General features: G+C 49.2%; 1 protein-coding gene across 2 annotated transcripts; it reads left to right on the plus strand.

Annotated features, from left to right (window-relative positions):
• Window positions 1-7162: 7162 nt before the first annotated feature.
• On the plus strand, window positions 7163-13878 carry LOC126957907 (uncharacterized). Of its 2 annotated transcripts, XR_007727011.1 has the most exons (4): window positions 7163-7310; window positions 8512-8606; window positions 13314-13399; window positions 13543-13878. XR_007727011.1 is itself a non-coding variant. In XM_050795847.1 (3 exons), the coding sequence occupies exons 1-3, from the start codon at window positions 7303-7305 to the stop codon at window positions 13553-13555; spliced, it is 345 nt and encodes a 114-aa protein (XP_050651804.1). In that variant the 5' UTR covers window positions 7163-7302; the 3' UTR covers window positions 13556-13878. The 2 variants fall into 2 exon arrangements, 1 of the variants encoding a protein (XP_050651804.1); XM_050795847.1 differs by having other exon boundaries at window positions 13314-13878.
• The last annotated feature ends 6999 nt before the right edge of the window (window positions 13879-20877 follow it).

Here is a 20877-nt window from a genome sequence, read left to right on the forward strand (position 1 = left end):
CCCTCCACCCACCTCCCACTGCTCCAGTGACAATGCTCACAACGAAAGCCAACCAACAGGGCACAAGGCTGCCAGCGAGGCTGAACGGCCCCCTCGGCCTCCTGGCCCGGCCCGTGGGGAGCTGGCAGTCGCAGTGACGGGAAAACACACATTGTTTGGGGGCGTTGCAGATACAGTACAGATTATTTTTAGCAAATTGTTCCGACTTAGTGAAAAACCTGAAAGATAGTGTTGATAATCATTCTTATTTTAGTGCCGCAGATGGCACTGCTATAATTAGACCTCTGTTTCTGGGTGATTCTGCTGTTCCCATAAGAAGACACCTTGCCTGATGCAGAAACACATCACTGAAGGGTGTCTTCATTTTTTAATTTGGGGCTCCATCTTTTCCTTTTTACCCTGAGGTATTAACAACATTTGTTGAGAAAAAAGTAAATTATTCACATGTCTCTCACGCTAATATTAGCCTGGAGATAACTGAAAGGTTTGGGGCCTCTTTGTTCTCTGATCGGGTGTCAGGCGGGAATGACCCGCGGCTCCGGGCCTCCTCCTCAGAGGCGCTTCCCGGGCCCTGAGCCAAGTCAGGATCCCTGCAATCTCATTTCACCCGCACTTGCCTTCAAATCGGTGTTTTCCATTTGTAATTAGTACTTATCTGTGAAATACTTGGGCCGACACTGGTCCCGCTCCTGGGCCATAAGCTCCACAGGGAAGGGGCTGGAGCATTGTTGTTCATGACATGTCCCCAGTGCCTAGAACAGAGACATCTGTGGAACCTAAGAAGGAACGGGAAAGCCACCGCCGGAGGTGGGCGTCTAAGGAACCTGCAGCCTCTAGCTCTGTTCCCGGTCCTCCCACCCTCGGGCTCATCACCACTGGTCAGGCCTCTGGCCAATACTTGGCCTATCTCTGTGACTTCAGTTTTCCCATCTGACGAGTGGAATTAATAAAATATGCCCAACTTACAGCAAAGAAATAGCACAAGACTAATAAGGAACATGGAAGTGTGGTAAGACTGAAAAGAGGAAGCAGATAGGAGCCAACGATTCTATTCTTGAAATTAGGATTGAAGGCCAGGTGCGGTGGCTCACACCTGTCATCTCATTCCACTTTGAGAGGCCAAGGTGGGTGGATTGCTTGATCTCGGGAGTTCGAGACCGGCCTGCGCAACATGGTGAAACCCCATCTCTACCAAAAATACAAAAATCAGCCGGGCGTGGTGGCACGCGCCTGTAGTCCCAGCTACTCGGGAGGCTAAGGTGGGAGGATCACTTGAGCCCAGGAGGTCAAGGGTGCAATGAGCTGTGATGGCACCACTGCACTCCAGCCTGGGTGACAGAGTGAGACCCTGTCTCAAAACTAAAATAAATAAATAGATAACAATTTTTAAAAGTTGTGTGTGTGTGTGTGTGTGTGTGTGTGTGTATATATATATATATATATAGAGAGAGAGAGAGAGAGAGAGAGAGAGAGAGATTGGTTACAGTGAGGGATACAGACAGAAGAACTGGAATTCCACTGAGAGCCTAAGTCCCTTGGGAGCAGGTGTTTCTTCAAGACCTTATCACAGCCACAGCCTGAAGCTCAGAGTCTCTCACACAGTAGGTGCCCAATTGATGAGCTGCACTCAGCCAGCCTTCGAGATGACCCCCACCATGACCCCCAGTGATCTTGCTTCCCAGCCTTCTCAGCCTTGTGTGGAATCCTTCCACACTGCATCTAGGACCACAGAATACAGCAGAAGTGATGACATGCCGCTTTCAAGGCTGGGTTATGAAAGGCACCATGGCTTCTCTCTTGGTTATGTTCTCTGTCTGTGTTTCTCTGTCTCTCTGTTTCTATCTCTGTATGATCAGTTGCTCCAGGAGAAGCCACCTCCTGAGCAGCCATTTGGAGATGCCCATGTGGAGAGGAACAGAGGCCTCCATCGCACAGTCACATAAGAGAACACGAAAGCAGTTCCTCCACCCCAGTCCGGTCTTCGGAGACCACTGCCCCAATTGACAGCTCAACTATAATCTCACACGTGTCCTTGACACTCAGAATAATGAGCTAAGCTTCTCCCAAATCTCTGACCCTCAGAAACTATGTGAGATATACATGTATGTTGTTTTAAGCTGTTAAGTTCTGGGGCTACTTGTTATGCAGCAATAGGTAACTAATACACCACCCACGCACATCTCTGCCTCCTGGCTCTGCTGTGTTGGGGCTAGGGTCAGCCTTCCCCTAAGCTGCCTCCAGCAGTCAAACCCCTTCTCTGCCTCCCACCTCTCTGGTTCTCATTTCCTCCCTCCCTTGCAGACCACCCCTCTGCCCCTCCCTCAGCAAGGGCCAGTGACAGGGGCCAGCACAGACCCCAATGAAGGAAAGGAAAGGGCCACAAGAACCGTGATTTCACCTGGTCCTTGAAATCGGGGGACTCATGGCTCTGTCTCCTGGCATGAGATGGAATCTTGGCCTTGCTCCCACCATATTGACTCAGCCTCGTTTCCTGAGAGGCAGAGGCCCTCACCCAACCTCCTTTCCCCTCCATCCTTCCAATCCCACCACAAAGGAGCCATGCTACCACTTACTTTCTCCGAGCTGCCTAGGGATCATCACTCTCCTAGTCCCATCAGATGCACCTCAGCACTGGGGGCTGGATTCTTCTGTGGGCCATTTTCCACCAACAAATGCAACCGCCACAGCTTAGCAGGAGTTCCTGCAGAAGAGAGAAAAGCCCTGCTGGCTTCTCACATCCAGGATGTCTGCCTCCAGTTGCCCACTGGATGGAAACTTCTTCCATTTCTTAAAGACTCAAACTCCCCGGAGTCTCCTGGCCCCCCTGCTGCTGACTGCTCTCACTCCTGCACCTGCATCCCATTCTCCAAAGAGCTCACAATGGCAGCCAGCAACTGGCAGGGCTGCCTCTTCCTTTCCTTATTAATTTTGTATTTTTAGAAAAGTGATGCACACATGCAGTGTACAGTCCAAACAGTTATGCAGCATTCTCTCCCCGTTTCTCTCATTCCAGAGTCCAGGGGTCACCACTTTCCTTCTTTAAATCTGCTTCTGAAAACAGAAGGAGATATGGCTATTTTTATTCATTATATTTTGACATTATTTGTTGACTTTCTACCATAATAGTGGTGATTCGACACTTGCTATTCACTGTATTCCCACTTTCCTCCCCCACCCATCATCCCAATATATCTTTAGATCATAATTGTGGGTTAATAATCAGTGTTTACCTTACTAGGACTATCAAATTGTGTTAATTGCAGAGCCCAATAGTGTGCAATGAACTTGTTCCTTTCTCATTATCCACTCCTGCCGCCTGCGCCAGAGGAAAATGCTTCCTTCTGTCAAGCTGTCAATGTCCTTAAGGCTAACTTTCCCCCAGATACTTCCACATTTCTGCCAAACACCTATCAACAACTGCTTCAAACTCCAACACATCCCATAGGCTGGCAGTTCCCCTTCCCTGGAGGCCTTCTTCCCAGGGCCCTCTGACTTCCTGCTCTGTTGTTACCGTTACCTTGGGGCCTCTCTTGGCCTGCCCGTTGGGCTAGGTCCTGCTTCCTGCACCCCAGGTCCTCCTGTCTCTTGGTTTACTTGCTTGTTTGGGTGGCACGCATCCTCCAGTATCTTTTGAGGCAAGGGTTTTAAAGATGTTGCATGCCTAGAAATGCAGTTATACTATTTTATACTTGAAAAATAATTTGGAAAGATACAGAAATTTAGGTGGAAAATGATTTTCCATCAAAATTTCAAAGGCATTATTCCATTGTCACCTATCTTCCAGTGCTGCCATTGTGAAGTCTAATGTCATTTCATCCTTAAATCTTTGTGTGTATTGTTCTTCTCCCCTGCAACCTCCAGCTTACAAGGCTTTCTCTTCATCCTGAATGCTTTCAGATTGTATGGTGACACGCCTTGGTGTAGAATTCTATAATGATGGCCGTTAACAGGCTCTTTCCATTCAGAGGCTCCCATTCTTCACTTGGTAATTTTCTTGTATTATTTATTTTAAAATGTCTCCCCCTTGTCTCTGGTCTCACCTTTTGTAACTCTAATTAGTGGCACCCCGAATCATCTGATTGACATGCTAGTTGTCTTTGGTGTCTTATTGTCAATCTCTTTGTCTTTTTTCTAGCAATTTTCTTGACTCCACCTTCTATCCTATTTATTAAATGTCCTCTTTCTTGTGCTTTGATGATCCCTTGATCCCTCTTTCCTAGAATGCCAATCTTGTGTGTGTGTGTGTGTGTGTGTGTGTGGTCTTGCTCTGTTGCCCATGTTGGAATGCAGTGGCGTGATCTCAGCTCACTGCAACCTCCACCTCCCGGGTTCAAGTGATTCTCCTGTCTCAACCTCCTGAGTAGCTGGACTACAGGCATGGGCCACCATGACTGGCTAATTTTTGTATTTTAAGTAGAGATGGGGTTTCACCATGTTGGCCAGGCTGGTCTCAAACTCCTGACTTCAGGTGATCTGCCCACCTCGGCCTCCCAAAGTGCTGGGATCACAGGCATGAGCCACCATGCCTGGCCTAGAATGCCAATCTTGTTTCCTGGATGCAATCTACTCTGTCAGCTCCCAAGAATGTGACTGATAGGGGCTTCATGTTAAGCTTTGCTCTGCCCCTTCCCTCTGCTTCCTCCGAGTGCCTCTTCCCTACGTGTTCCTGGTTGTGCTGCACGTTGGCTGCTTCACTCCTGTGTTCAATGACCACGGACAGTTGGTTCATCGCCAAGGGCACAGCCCTGAAGAGCTCACTGAAGACTTCTTGCTGGCAGGGGATGATTTTAGACCGGCGGCTATAGCAGATTTTTTTTGGGCAACCCTCACCTGCAAACATGTTTAGGTCTCCTCCTGAGGGACATGTGCCCTGCCTGGGGCATGTAGGTCATGCTGCCAACTTCCTGGGAGTAGAGTCGGGAGGGGGTCTTAGGGATCTCCTCAGCGTAGGCAAAGCCTTTCTTCTTATACCTGGACCCCTTTTTAGTCCAGAGCCCCACCTCTGCCTTCTGCTGTCCTTCAGTGCCTGAGCCTAGAGCCATCTCTCTACAATTTCCCCAAAGAACAAACTTCCAGGCTCGTCTGAGGCATGCCGTGGAAGGAACCTGGGATCTCAATGGCTTCCCAGAGTGCGGATCAAGCCCTCTGGTTTGGCCCCTACTGCTCCTGCCCCATGGCCTCTGTAGTGCCAGCTGCCTCCATTTGCCCAAGCTTCTGGGTCAGGCCAAATGAATGGCCCTGATTATTAGCAGCATCCTCCCTCCTTGCCTTCACCTGTCCTTGGGTCCTAGCTTCGTCCCGTCTGTTCCCCTCACTCACATCTCAGTCTACCTATCAGGAAAATGGGGATAACAGTGGTTCCCACCTCCTGGGATTGCTGTGAAGAATAAATAAGCTCAGGGTGGTGTCATCATTGCCAAGATGGAAATAACCTGGCCAGCCCCTCCGGCCAGCCCTGTCCCCAGCATGTGTTCTGTTCTGCTCACACAAACCCAGAAAGAGGAGCCAGCCAGGTGACAGTATGAAACACACATGCTGAGTGTGCAGAGCCAGGAACTCTGTTCCCTGCACGTGCTCCAGGCCCTGCCAATGGTGCATGACCAGTCACCAGCCAAGCATGGCGCTGAGAACGTATGTGGCCTCCCTGAGGCTTTGCTCAGTCCCCTCCCTCCACACCCACGGAAAGAGGTGTGCACACATGCAAAATAGCAATAATAATAGTATGAGATGGCAGCTGAGACCTGTGCGACTGATGACAGTTTGAAAGAAGGATGAGCAGGCTCTCTGCCATCTGCCCACCGACTTTTCAAGTTACTTTTACCCATCTTCAAAATTACATCTGCTTTTAGCAAGAATTACTGATGTGATAAAGATGGGAGTGTTCACCATGCAAGGGCAGGTAAGTTGCTCTGTGCCATTGGGGGTTTAACCCTTAAAAGGAGAGGGGTCTCCCTTCAGCTGCTGCAGGATCCTGGTAGAAGACGGCACAGATGACATGAAAACCCAGGGAGCCATGCCTGCTGCTGGGATCTGGGCTCACCCACCTCTTGCCCCTACCCAAAACTGTCAGGACACGAAGCCTTGCCCGGAGCCTCAAATGCCCAGGGGCTTGGCCAGGCCACAGACTGTGCAGTGGAATGTGTGCACACTGCCTGCTTCATCCCACAGCTGTGCCTGCCATAGGTTACCCAGCAGCAGTGGGCACGTGCAATTCAGCTGAATTCAGGGAAGCCAGCAAGTGCTGGGGAATTTCAATGGATGACCTCAGCACAGTCAGGTGTCTGTTTAGAAAAATATACATGGCCAGGCGTGGTGGTTCACGCCTGTAATCCCAGTACTTTAGGAGGCCAAGGAGGGTGGATCACAAGGTCAAGAGATCTAGACCATCCTGGCCAACATGGTGAGACTCCGTCTCTACTAAAAATATAAAACTTAGCTGGGCTTGGTGGCGCACACATGTAATCCTAGCTACTCATGAGGCTGAGGCAAGAGAATCGCTTGAACCTGTGAGGCAGAGGTTGCAGTGAGCTGAGATGGCACGACTGCACTCCAGCCTGGTGACAGAGCAAGACTCCCTCTCAAAAAAAAAAAAAAAATAAAAGTAAGAGAAAAATATACACTTACGAGGGCGAGGCAGGAGGATCACTTGAGGTCAGGAGTTCGAGACCAGCCTGGCCAACATGGTCAAACCCTGTCTGTCTCCACTAAAAATACAAAAATTAGCTGGGTGTGGTGGTGCATGCCTGTAGTTTCAGTTACTCAGGAGGCTGAGGCAGGAGAATCGCTTGAACCTGGGAGACGGAGGGTCCAGGGAGCAAAGATTGGGCCACTGCACTCCAGCCTGGGTGACAGAGCAAGACTCCGTATCCAAAAAAAAAAGCAAACAACAACAACAAAAGAACTTTTAATGTACATGATGTGGTAGAAGAAAAGCACTTATTAGTGAGAATCACCGCCTCCTAAGAAGAGAGTGTCCCCTACTGCAGAGTGCTTTGCTTCTTAATCAGGCTCAGGAGGGAGGGCCTGAGGCCATTGAGACCATGCCTGGAACAAGGAGGCAGCCAGCCAGGCTGGTGACTACGGAGGGCCACCCACACACAGGGGGTGGAGTCAGCACCTGTGTGCTCTGCCTGTGAAGTGGCTGGCAGTCCTTCCCAGGAGGGTGTGAGCTGAGGTGTCCAGGGTGCACCAGCTAGCCCACGGCACAGAGCCTGCCTGCTGGTCTCTACCCACAGGGGATGCCCTGCTGCTCCAGCATCAGATTTGGGACGCCCCCCTTGCCCCAACCAGAGGGCATCAGCAATGCCTAGGTAAGTGCTCATCTTAGGGACAAGTAAGAACATAATCAATTGCAGAAATGTCTGCAGGTCTGGTAGGCTCTGCCTCTGCTGCCCCATGCAGACCTCAGCCCAGGGCGCCTGTCCTGGTGCTGCGCTGGCTGTGTTGTGGATCTGCCTCTCCAGGGCTGGCCTTGTAGACCCTGACCCAGGGAGCAGCTGGGCTGGCCCCATGTACAACCAGCAGCAGGCAAGGGTGGGACAGAGCCAGACTGCAGCCTCCCCCAGGCATGGCTTTGACTGTTTTAAAAAACTTAAAATGGCTGGGCATGGCGGCTCACCCCTGTCATCCCAGCACTTTGGGAGGCCAAGGTGGGTGGATCACCTGAGGTCAGGAGTTCAAAACAAGCCTGGCCAACATGGTGAAACCCCGTCTCTACTAAAAATTCAAAAATTAGCTGAGTATGGTGGCAGATGCCTGTAATCCTGGTTGCTCAGGAGGCTGAGGCCCAAAAATTGCTTGAACCCAGGGGGCAGAGGTTGCAGTGAGTGGAGATTGCACCAGTGCACCCCAGCCTGGGCGACAGAGTGAGACTCTGTCTCAGAAAAACCCAAAAAAACAAAAGAACTAAAAATGTCCTTCATGCTTGGAGTCAAACATTCAAACAGAATAAAGGGGACAATGGGAATGCTACCTACCCCAGACCCCAGGTCTCTTACCTGGCGGTCTCAGTCAGCTCAGGCCACTATGAAAAAGGATCACAGACTGCGTGGCTTATAAATAGCAGGCATTTATTTCTCATAGTTCTGGAGGCTGGAAGTTCCAGATCAAGGTGCCCGTATGGTTGGGTCCTGGGGAGGGCTCTCTTCAGGTTGCAGTTGGCCACATGGCAGAGAAAGAGGAAGAGAGCTTGGGGTCTCCATCCTCTTGACCTAACCTCTCAAGGGTCCCACCTTCTAATGACATTGCACTGGGGCTGATAATTTCTACATATGAATTTGCGGGGAGGAGTACAGAAACATTTGGTTCATAGCATCAGAGGAAACATACGAATGTCCATGTTTTATGCATCCTACCAGGAATTTCTGTGTGCACACACACATACACTCATTCGAACAAATGAGATAAGTCTAGAACATACCCTCTAGCTTCGTCTTTTTCATGAAACAATATACTCTGAAGATTGCTGCATTTCATAGACCTAAATATACCTCCTTCTTTTTTTTGTTTTAGACGGAGTTTCACTCTGAAGTTTCACTCGGAGTTGCCGAGGCTGGAGTGCAATGGTGAGATCTCGGCTCTCTGTAACCTCCGCCTTCCAGGTTCAAGTGAGTCTCCTGCCTCAGGCTCCCGAGTAGCCAAGATTACAGGCGCCCGCCATCACACCCGGCTAGTTTTTGTATTTTTAGCACAGATGGGGTTTCACCATGTTGGTCAGGCTGGTCTCGAACTCCTGACTTCAAGTGATCCACCTGCCTCAGCCTCCCAAAGTGCTGGGATTGCACCAGGAGAGCCACCACACCCAGCCACCGCCCTCTTTTTCAATGACTGCATGGTAATGCAGACCTGACCTAGGGATGTGATGTAATTAATCCTGGTAGTTCTTAAGTTGTTCCTATCCTTTTCCAATCACTACAATGCTTTGATGAGCTTCTGTATTACATGTCTTGACAAGACTGTGAAGTGGGCTTGCCGGGCCAGAGCACATATGTGTGCAGTTCTGCTAAATGTGACTACATTCCCCCATGGAGCATGTCCCGTCAGCTCACTCGAAAGGCCATTGTCAAAGTTTGGAACTTGCTGATCGGATAGTGGAAAGTAGGATCTCATTGATATTTCAGTTTGCGTTTCTCTTACTGTGATGACACTCAGCATATTTTAAAATGTTTAGAGGCATTTTTCTTTTATTCTCGTTGCCCATTTTTCAATTCAGTTGTTGGATTTCTTTCTTTGATTTATAGTGGCCCTTTGCCTGTGCCATAAGTTACATATATTTTTATGCATAAGATTCTGTTTTCACATACACTTAAGTATACCTTATTCTTTTTCATGACTGCAGGGTAAATTCCATCTTAGGAATGTGCCATATTTTTTTTCTATTTATCTTTTTTTTTTTTTAACTTTAAGCAGGATGTTTTCTGCCATGCAGATATATTTTTTTCTTATCTGGTAGAATAAATCAATTATGTTGCTATGGCCACAGGGTTTTGCAAGATCATTAAAGAGTTCAACCCTCTCCAAGATTACAGGTGTGTGTGTGTATGTGTGTTTGAGACAGAGTCTTGTTCTGTCACCCAGGCTGGACTGCAGTAGCACAATCTTGGCTCACTGCAGCCTCCACTTCCTGGGTTCAAGCAATCCTCCTGCCTCAGCCTCCTGAGTAGCTGGGACTGCAAGCACGCCACCATGCCCAGCTGACTTTTGCATTTTTAGCACAGTAGGAATTTCATCATGTTAGCTGGGCTGATCTCAAACTTCTGACCTCAAATGATCTGACTGCCTTGGCCTCCCAAAGTGCTGGGATTACAGGCTTCAGTCACCGCTCCTGGCCAACAGTTGTTTTTTTTGTTTTAATCATTTTCTTCCGGTATTTTTTTGGTTTCCATCTTTGATCCATCAGGCTTCTTCTGGAGGGAGTGGCCAGCATGACTCCATAAAGCCACATCCCCAATATAGTAAAAGGCTGTCTGGAAGGCTGTCTGGGCCCCAGCTTTGCACCCCACGGTCAGGTCACTGTGTCTGGGTGGAATTGTCCCCTAAACACAGTCCCACTGAGAGGTGAAGCCAACGGGACTTCCTGGGTCCAATGGGGAGTTGGAGAACTTTTGTGTCTTACAAGAGGATTGTAAAACGAACCAATCAGTGCTCTGTAAAATGGACCTATCGGCGCTCTGTAAAATGGACCAATCAGCATAATTCTAAAACTAACCAATCCCAGCTAGGATTGAGAAAAGGGCATTCTGATAGTACAGGAACAGGACATGGGAGGGGACAAATAAGGGAATAAAAGCTGGCCTCCCCCAAGCCAGCAGCGGCAACCTGCTCGGGTCTTCTTGGATGCTGTGGAAGCTTTGTTCTTTTGCTCTTCACAATAACTCTTGCTGCTGCTCACCCTTTGGGTCCTTGCCATCTTTGAGAGCTATAACACCCGGAAGGCCCAGGGTTCCATTCTTGAAATCAGCCAGACCACGAACCCACCCCAAGGAACCAACTCCAAACACACCGCTCGCTCCTATTACAAGCACAATGTTCTCAGCTGGGAACTGGGCTCAGGCCGGCTTCCAACTGCTCACGCTGGTGGAGGAAAGGCCCACCGCACTGTGTGAAGTGAAGGCAAGGCCGCTCTAGGTTTGTGCCGCCTGGTTTTTGCCAGCCCCTCTTTCTCCATCTCCCCCAGGGACACCACCACCGTTCATATGTGAGCTGCTGCTTTGTGTCAGGAGCTGCCATGGCCCAGGATGGGACAATGGGCGCACTTGGGAGGGTCTGCATCGTGGCACATTGCAGGGGCCTCGCTGAGTCTAGTAGAGAATCCGGCCTGAGCCCTGGCCAGCAGTGGGAGCCATCCAGGACCTGGGGAGGGAAGGCAACTGCCAGGGGGAACGGTACGTGCAAAAGGGTCCCCCGCAGGGCACAGCGGGCCACTGAGGACCGAGTCTAGCGGTGCCTACCGAGATCCACTGCTGAGACCACGATGCAGCACACAAGGCACACAGTCCCAGGCAAAACCGAGCGAAATAGAGGACCCCCTGCACACCCGTCGGCCAGGCACAGCGCAGGCGCAAGGACGCAACCACCCACACCTCACACCCAAAGAGCGAGAGCTGGCGGACCTTGTGCGGCAGGCCAGCCCCTCGGGGAACGGCCGGGTTCTGGCACCTGTCGTGCTCAGGCTCCAGTTCTGACTTAAAAACTCTGATGCTCACGCCTGAATCCCAGCAGTTTGGGAGGCAGAGGCCCACGGATCACGAGGTCAGGAGTTCAAGACCAGCCTGGCCAACTTCGTGAAATCCCGTCTCTACCAAAAATACAAAAATTAGCTGGGCTTGGTGGGCACCTGTAATCCCCGCTACTCTGGGAGGCAGGAGACTCCCTTGAAACTGGAAGGTGAACCAAGATCACCCCACTGCACTCCAGCCTGGGAGAAAGAGTGAGACTCCATCTCAAACAACAACAACAAACTCTGATGCTGTTTTGTCATCTATAAAAGGGGGTGACACTACAGCAGTCACTGACTCTGTGAACCCTCAGATGAGCAAGAACTTCTTGGGTGGGTGTGTTACAGGAGAGGGGTCCCAATCCAGATCCCAAGGGATGGTTCTTGGATCTTGGGCAAGAAAGAATTCAGGGCGTTTCCACAGAATAAAGTGAAAGTAAGTTTATTAGGAAATTAAAGGGGTAAAAGACCGGCTACTCCATAGACAGAGCAGCCCCAAGGGCTGCGGTTTGCCCATTTTAATGGTTATTTCTTGAATATATACTAAACAAGAGGTGGATTATTCATGCCTCCCCTTTTCAGACCATATAGGGTAACTTCCTGATGTTGCCATGGCATTTGTAAACTGTCATGGTGGTGGTGGGAGTGTAGCAGTGAGGACGACCAAAGGACACATCTTGTTGCCATTTTGGGTTTTAGCCAGCTTCTCTACAGCAACCTGTTTTATCAGCGTGGTCTTTATGACCTGTATCTTGTGCCGACCTCATATCTCATCCTGTGACTTAGAATGCCTTAACCGTCTGGGAATGCAGCCCAGTAGGTCTTAGCCTTATTTTACCGGCCCCTATTCAAAATGGAGTTGCTCTGGTTCAAATGCCTCGGACAGGTGCAGAGGGAGGGTGGTGAGTGGAGCCCACCCACCACCAAGTCACACGCACCCACACTCCTGAATCGTATTTTCTAGGCATCTTACTAATTTAATCCCCACAACAACGAGCTGCGGAGGTTGTTTCTCTCTCAGATTTCTGCACATCCTCTGTACTTGTAGGATTTGGGGGAACAAGTCAAGTTGCACAAGCTAATCCCTGAAATGTGAGCCCCGCAGCCCTCTCCCAGAGCCGGTGGCCTGGGTGCCAGGTCCCCGACAAATGCTGGCTCCACGGCAGCTGCCATCACTTCCCTGCGGAAATGCCAGTCTGCAGGGCAACCCCGAGGTCCTCGTGCGGGTGACCAGCTGTGGCACGGCCAGCTCGGCCCAGGGAGGGAGGGGCTGGGCCGCCCCTCAGGTATCTCGCGAGGGCGCTTGGCGGCTCCAGCAGAGGGTCTGCCTGTGAGAAGGTCGGGAAGTGCTGCTGCTTACGGGGCTGCCTTCAATTATTTCAGCTGCACCGAGGTATTTCAAAGTCAGACCAAATAAACATTTGCATCTAAAAAAGGCGAAACAGGGTCATTTGAAATAGAGAAGAAAGCCTTTCCCATATCCGGAGGGTGTGGCCCGACGTTCCAGAGCAGCGGCAAGGGTTCGCTCTGGTTTTGTGCCTGTGCCAGGGCACCCAGCCCAGCCTCTGCTTCAGGAGGGAAGTTATTTTCTTTTAAATCAAATGTGTGGCGACCCACGTTTCCTTTCCCTGATTTGCACCGTGGTCACCCTGGGCCCCCTGCTGCTGTCCGGTCCACATCTTTAAAGGGCTCTCTGTGCTTTTCCTAAGAAGGGGACCACAACACACTCGACGGTATCCACCGGTCGTGCCCAAGGCAGGAGGAAGGGCGGCGCCCCCAAACTCCCAGGCCGCCTGCAGCACCCTCCCTGCGCCCCTCTCCGCCTCTGGGGAGCATCCTGCCACCGCCCCCGTCCCCTCCCCCGCCCCCACGCCAGCCCGCACCTTCTCACTCTTGGCCAGGCCTCTGGAGACGTCTGAGAGCCAGGGTTTTCCTGAAGAGTCAGGATTGGAAGGTTGGAAGGCGGTGAGGGCATCAGGTTTTTTCTTCCCTTTTCTTCTAGCAATTACGCCCCCGTGGCTAAATTAAACTCCCATCGGCTAAATTAGGCCCAAAGGGAGAGGCACCTGCTGCTAAGCTGTGCGTGTTGTCCCCCTAGGACTTCCATCCATTGCTGAGCTCCTGACGACAGCAGACGACAGGCCGCACCCTGATCCCACCTGGCTTACAGGTGCTGTCACACAGGTACGCCTTCTTGTGGATCATCAGTCACCATTTGCCCCTGGCAACAACCCTGTCTTGGAGGAAGGTCCTTGCCGACACCCGCCCCTCCCCACCCTTAAGGCTTCCTTGCTCCTTCATTCAACCATTGTTTACATTTCGTTCAGGACTGCTGACTAACACTTTCAAGCACAGCGGACCCTTAAACAACGCAGGTTCAAACTGTGCGGGTCCACCCACAGGGAGGTTTTTCAATCAGTTATACAGGCAGAGTATCCCTGCCTCTCCTGCCTCCCTTCCCACCTCCTCCACATCTTCCTCTCCGCCACCCTGAGGCATCAAGACCAGCCCCTCCTCCTCAGCCACTCAACGTGAAGATAACTAGGATGAAGACTTTTATAATGCACTTCCACTTAGTAAATACTTTCTCTTATGATGTTAATGACATTTTATTTTCCCTAGCTTAGTTTATTGTAAGAATACAGTATAAATACATATACAAAGTATGTGTGAACTGATTTTTTAATGTTACCAGTAAGGCTTCCAGTTAACAGTAGGCTATTTATTAGTTAAGTTTGGAGGGAGCCTGAAGTTACACAAGGGTTTCTGACTGCGTGAGAGCTTGGCTCTCCAACCATCACATTGTTCAAGGTTCAACTGCACCTCTCCTACCCATCTCCCCCGCCATCTGATGTAGTAAGATAAATATAAAAACACTTAGAAGCCCTTGAAAACCAGGAAAAATGCCACCAACAGACCAGAACATTGGCGAATTTCTGGAAGATATAAAGCAGAGGAGATCAGATTCGTGGTGAAACGCATTAGAGCCAATGGCATGCAGGTGGGAGACCATCTTAAAAACCCTCAAGTCTGGAAATGGGGTAGGGTGGGGGCAGTGAAGAAGGAATGACTCATGGAGCTTGGATGGGGTAATCACACAAAGGGCTGCCCAGGTGGCTGAGGCAGTGTCCTGCCTGCCCCAGGGTCAAGTCTGAGTGCAGCATTCAGGCTGAAGACAAAGACGCACGGGGAGCCTCCAGAGCCAACGCTGGCCCAAAGAGAGAAGCAGGGGCCTGCCCAGGTGACTGCCAGGCACCGTCAGCCACACTGACAGGGAGAGTGGCCCAGATCAGAGGCCCAGGAAGGCACTCTGCCTTTGCAACCTCCCAGCCTGTCCCCATGACCACAAGTGCCCAGTGGTGCCAGGGCTGTCAGACAGTGGCGGTTTAGTTGTGTGCAAGAACTACTCCGCACGGCAAGAATGATTGGTTGAGACCGACAGATCGCAAACACACTGCACTCAGGAACCCTTCACCCTCTTAGAAATGGCTGAGGGTCTCAGCGGGCTTTCATTCACATGAGTTGTATCTATTGATATTTACGGTAGTTCAAGTGGAAAAAATTTTCAATATTCATTTATTTTAAAATATTAATAATGGCATGTTAACATAAATAACACTTATACAGGCTGTGTGCGGTGGCTCACGCCTGTAATGCCAGCACTTCGGGATGCCGAGGTGGGCAGATCACTTGAGGTCAAGAGTTGGAGACCAGCCTGGCCAACATGGTGAAACCCATCTCTACCAAAAATACAAAAATTAGCTGGGTGTGGTGGCGCCCGCCTGTAATCCCAGCTACTCGGAAGGCTGAGGCAGGAGAATCGCTTGAACCTGGGAGGCAGAGGTTGCAGTGAGCTGAGATTGTGCCACTGCACTCCAGCCTGGGTGACAGAGTAAGACTGCATCTCAAAAAAACAAAACAAAACAAAAAGCAAATAGCTACATTTTTTCTAAAAATAGTTTATTTAGTAAGAAGAGTGACATCATTATACATATGTGTGTGTATACACACACACACACACACACACACACATATATATATATATATTTTTTTTTTTTAGACAGAGTTTCGCTCTGTCACCCAGGCTGGAGTGCAGTGGTGTGATCTCGGCTCACTGCAACCTCTGCATCCTGGGTTCAAGCGATTCTCCTGCCTCAGCCTCCTAAGTAGCTGGGATTACAGACATGTGCCACCATGTCTGGCTAATTTTGTATTTTTAGTAGAGATGGGGTTTCACCATGTTGGATAGGCTGGTCTTAAACTCCTGACCTCAAATGATCCGCCCACCTTGGCCTCCCAAAGTACTGGGTTAACAGGTGTGAGCCACCACGCCTGGCCCATTTTATATTTTTTAAAATCTCCCCAATGGGCCAGGCGTGGTGGCTCACGCCTGTAATCCCAGCACTTTGAGAGGCCGAGGTGGGTGAATCACCTGAAGTCAGGAGTTTGAGACCAGCCTGACCAACATGGGGAAACCCCATCTCTACCAAAAATACAAAAAATTAGCCAGGCATGGTGGTGCGCACCTGTAGTCCCAGCTACTCAGGAGGTTGAGACAGGAGAATCGCTTGAACCTGGGAGGCAGAGGCTGCAGTGAGCTGAGATGGTGTCACTGCATTGCAGCCTGGTCAACAAGAGTGAAACTCTGTCTCAAAAAAAACAAAACAAAAACAAACAAAAACTCCCCAATGTCTGGCTTAATAAACACCTGGATTTTCTTTTTTGTTGTTGTTTTAATTTTATGTATTTTAATTTTATGTGTTTAATTTAATTTATTTATTTATTGAGACAGAGTCTCACCCAGGCTGCAGTGCAGTGGCATAATCTCGGCTCACTGCAACCTCTGCCTCCCAGTTCAAGCAATCCTCCTGCTTCAGCCTCCCAAGTAGCTGGGATTACAGGAATGCACCACCACGCCTAGCTAATTTTTTTTCTTTTTTTTTTCATTTTTTTTTTTTTTTTAGTAGAGATGGGGTTTCACCATGTTGGCCAGTCTGGTCTCAAACTCCTGACCTCAAGTAATCTGTCTGCCTCACCTCCCAAAGTGTTGGGATTATAGGCATGAGCCACCATGCCCAGCCAACAGCTGGATTTTCATACCTCCTTCTTCTTTCAAGCTGTAGTGATAATACACATCATGTAGACTCTGGAAAACTCCACTGAACACCCATTTGTATATGTGCTGCTAAAGCGAGCACCTGAACACCCATCAGAAAAAAAAAGTCTTTTTTATTCCTATTAAATAGTTTTGGCTTTGCAGACACCCAGAAAGAGTCTTAAGAACTCAGGCGTCTGTGGATCTCACTTTGAGAACCACTGTCTGGGCACTCATTTACAAATGGGATCGGATAATCAAGAACCCCCAGACATTTGAAGGAAACCAACAGCCTGCAGAAGAAGTAGACAGAACCCTGGACAAAACAGGATAATAATGCAGGAATCAGGAGAAGACATTAAAATCAGCATAATTCATATCCTCTGAAGGGTCAATAAAATATAAGAACCAGTCAGATGGCAAGTGGGCACAGAGCAAATACACAAAAACCAATACTTTCCATAGATACCAATAAATAATCAATTGGAGAGGACGTTTGCAAAACCAACAACAATCACAAATAATCTAGGCATAGGCATAACCAAAGTTCTGGAGAACCTACATGAAGACACATTTTTAATTGTATTAAAGGACATACATTGAGAGATGTGTTATGTTTCCTGTGGGAAGCTTCAATATTATAAAGGTGGCAATTATTTGAGTTGCTCAGTGAACTGTCCTCTGCATTATACTAGGTTGAGCAGGATTTCTGTCACGAGTATGCACCAAGAGTCATAACTAATATATCTTCTAGGTCAGCAGTCCCCAGCCTTTTTGGCACCAGGGACCGGTTTCATGGAAGACAATTTTTCCACAGGCCCGGACTGAGGTGGGGATGGTTTCAGGATGAACCTGTTCCACCTCAGATCATCAGGCATTAGAGTCTCATAAGGAGGGCGCAACCTAGATCCCTCACATGCACAGTTCACAGTAGGGTTTGTGCTCCTATGAGAATCTAATTCCACTGCTGATCTGACAGGAGGCGGCGATCAAGCGGTCATGCTCCCGCACCTGCCACTCATCTGCTATGTAACCTGGTTCTTAACAAACCACAGACAGAGAACAGTCTGTGGCCCTGGGTTTGGGGACCACTGCTCTAGGTTGAAAGCCACTCCAAATAAAATAAAGAGACAAGTGACTGACTGCAAGAAGATGTTTGCAACACATATAATAGTCAAAAGGTTAATATACTTAATATATAACATTCCTGGAGTCATATGAAGACAAAGAACCTTAAAATACAGGCAGATAATAGAAGCTAAACAAGAAGTAGCTACACGCATGAAAACGAATCCACCTCTGAATTAGTTAGGGTAAGGCTCACCTGTTCTAAGAGACCCGATGATACAGAGGGTAGATGAAAAAACAGATCTGTTTCGGTATTAGGTTCTCCAGAGAACAGAACCAATAGGAGAAACATACACACACACACACATATATATGATAAATATGTGTATATTTATCTAATATTATATTATAGATCTATATTAGACATTACATAGGATATATATATACACACAGACACACACATGCACACATATTTATTTTAAGGAATTTTGAAGAATTTATTTTAGGGAACTGTTTTAAGGGATTTATTTTAAGGACTTGGCTTCTGCGATTGTGGAGGCTTCGTAAATCCAAAATCTGCAGAGTAAGCTGGTAGGCTGGAGACTGATATTCCAAGTTGGAGTTCACGAGCAGTCTGCCAGCAGAATTCCTCCTTGCTCAGAGCAGGTCAGTCTCTTTTCTCTTAAGGTCTTCAACTGATGGGATGAGATCTGCCCACATTGTGGAGAATAATCTGCTTTACTCAAAATCTTCTGATTTAAAGGTTAATCTTATCTTAAAAAATACTTTCGCCAGGTGTGGTAGCTCAGGCCTGTAATTCCAGCACTTTGGGAGGCCGAGGTGGACAGATCACTTGAGGTGAGGAGACCAGCCTGGCCAACATGGTGAAACCCCATCTCTACTAAAAATACAAAAATTAGCAGAGCATGGTGGCACATGCCTGTAATCTCAGCTACTTGGGAGGCTGAGGCACGAGAATCGCTTGAACCTGGGAGGCAGAGGTTGCAGTGAGCTAAGATTGTGCCACTCCAGCCAGGGCAACAGAGTGAGACTCCGTCTCAATCAATCAATAAATCAATCAATAAATACCTTCATAAAAACATCTAGAATAGTGTCTAATCAAATATCTGAGCAATGTGGCCAGATGTTTAAGTTAACACACAAAATGAGCCCTCACTCTTACTTTCTCAGGTTATGGGTCTAGGCTGAGCAGCAGCTCTGCTCCTCCTGGTCCCCCAAAACCCCAGGACCCTTCTCTCCCGCTGCTGACCTCCCCTAGGGCACTGCCACAGCCAGATACTAGGCAGCTTGGAGGCCCAGGTAGAGAAGAGCCTCCTATCACAGGCCTGCTCTTACTCTGTTGCTGAGAACTTGGTCCTGTGGACAAGCCTAACTGTAAAGCAGGCAGGAAATGCAGCGGAGCTCAGCAGCTGCTGCCCAGCCACAGATCTGTTGGGCAGGAAGAAGAGGAAAATGGATTGTTTTTTCCTTTAGTAGAGATGAAGTCTTGCTATGTTGCCCAGGTTGGCTTGAATTTCTGAGTTCAAGGGATCTTCCTACCTTAGCCTCCCAAAGTGCTGGGATTACAGGCATGAGCAAAGCAAGAAGCCTCTACCCAACCTCCCTATTAAGAAGGAAATGTAAACTAAATCCAGGATTTTTTTTTTTTTTTTTTTTTTTTTGCTTATCAGATTGGCAAAAATTAAAACTTTGCAATCAGTTGTATGTATCAGACAGGAGGGTTCTTAACCCATAGTAACAACTACAGAAAAAGATCTTATTTTGGAGGGCACTCAGAATCTTGAGGATGCAGGAAGAACAGGTTTGGACAATGAGCAGGTGTCATGAGGCCTCCCTAGGTCAATGGCAGAAGCAGGCTTGCACAGACACTTTGCCCATGGGACATGATGCCACAGGTGGACAGAGCCACGGCCAGGCAATGCCACTAGCACTCCCATTGGGCATTCGCTGCTTCTCCCAGGTCTGCAGATGCAGGGCCCTGGGATTCTCTGCCCAAATGTCACCATGCTCATTACCAGGGCCATATGGGCCTGTTGAGGCTTCCCTCTTCCTCACTCTATGACCTGAAGGGGATGGAGGGTCCTTTTCTGGTGGGGCGGGGATGGGGGTTGGGGAGGTGGGAGTCCAGTATGGAGTTTGAACCTGCAGGCTGCTGTAAGGTCCCCACTGTTTTGCAGGGCTTTACTAATGTCTCTAGAAATCTCAAACACACGTCCGGGCGTGGTGGCTCACACTTGTAATCCTAGAACTTTGGGAGGCCTAGGTGGGTGGATCACAAGTTCACGAGTTCGAGACCAGCCTGGCCAACACAGTGAAACCCCGTCTCTACTTAAAATACAAAAATTAGCTGGGCATAGTGGCAGGTGCCTGTAATCCCAGATATTCAGGAGGCTGAGGCAGGAGAACTGCTTGAACCCGGGAGGTGGAGGTTGCAGTGAGCTGAGATCATGCCACTGCACTCCAGCCTGGGCAACAGAGCTAGACTCCATCTCAGAGAGAAAAAAAATTTCAAACCCACATAGCCAGCAGTTCTTAGGAATCTTCTAGATTCTTCTGGGAATCTTCCATTGGTTGCAGAAAAGAACACATTCCTAGTGGAAACAGTAATTCGTGGAATAATACGCATAGAAAAGTGGGAGGCCTCATTGTTTCCCTTATGAGCTCTGGAGTCAGGCTCAAATCCTGACTTCAGTTCTTAGTAGCTGTGTGATCCTGGGCAGGCTACTTAACCTCTCTGTGCCGCAGGCTCCTCATCTGAAAAATTCGAGTAATAGTAATAAACTTTACTGAGGTTCGCGATGATTAAATTAATATTTGCGAAGTGCTCAGACCAAGAGCTTGGCATTTGATGAATACTCATTACCCATTAGCTCTTTTCATGATATCCTGACCCCGTTTCTTCTATACAAAGCATGTCAACACGCATCGGTGCATGTTGGTGTGTGCCCAGAACTGTACACACCCACCCATTAACAATGGCTGCCTGGAAGTAAGGATATGAAGGAAGTGTGAGTATCCATGTCCCTTTGTGATAGATGTGTGAATTACTGTGACTCCCCTATATCAGTCACTGACACTTGTGGACAGGTGGGTAGGTAATAGGTAGTAGCTACGCACAGGGGTGAACAAGGACCAAGCAGGCAAAGCCCCTGCCCTGGCTCAGGGGACTCTTCCAGGTCTGCCTCAGGCAGTGTAAGAACGCCCCAAGGGGCCTGGGATGCCGAGGAGCAGGGAAAGGGACGGAGGACCGGCGCTTCCCAGTGCCAGGCCACGGCATTAGCCACCCTGCTCCTCGAGGTTCTGGGGCCAGATGTCCCCCCAAGTACGCACGGTCATTCGGTGAACAAGTGCTCTCATCTGAAAGTGCACACGCCTCCAGCGGGCTGAACTTGGGGGAGGGTCCAGGCTCCATAGGGAACCGCCTCCCAGCAACGGGGCTCGCCCATCGGTGGCAGAGGTCAGGCAGGAAGGGCTGGGA

This window comes from Macaca thibetana, chromosome 7 (genome assembly GCF_024542745.1).
Source record: "Macaca thibetana thibetana isolate TM-01 chromosome 7, ASM2454274v1, whole genome shotgun sequence".
Classification (NCBI taxonomy): Eukaryota; Metazoa; Chordata; class Mammalia; order Primates; family Cercopithecidae; genus Macaca; species Macaca thibetana.

Coding starts and splice junctions, on each gene's coding strand:
- LOC126957907 (XM_050795847.1), top strand. Junction 8,607..13,313: donor CCTCCGCCTTCCAGGTTCAA/GTGAGTCTCCTG, acceptor TTGTCCCCCTAG/GACTTCCATCCATTGCTGAG.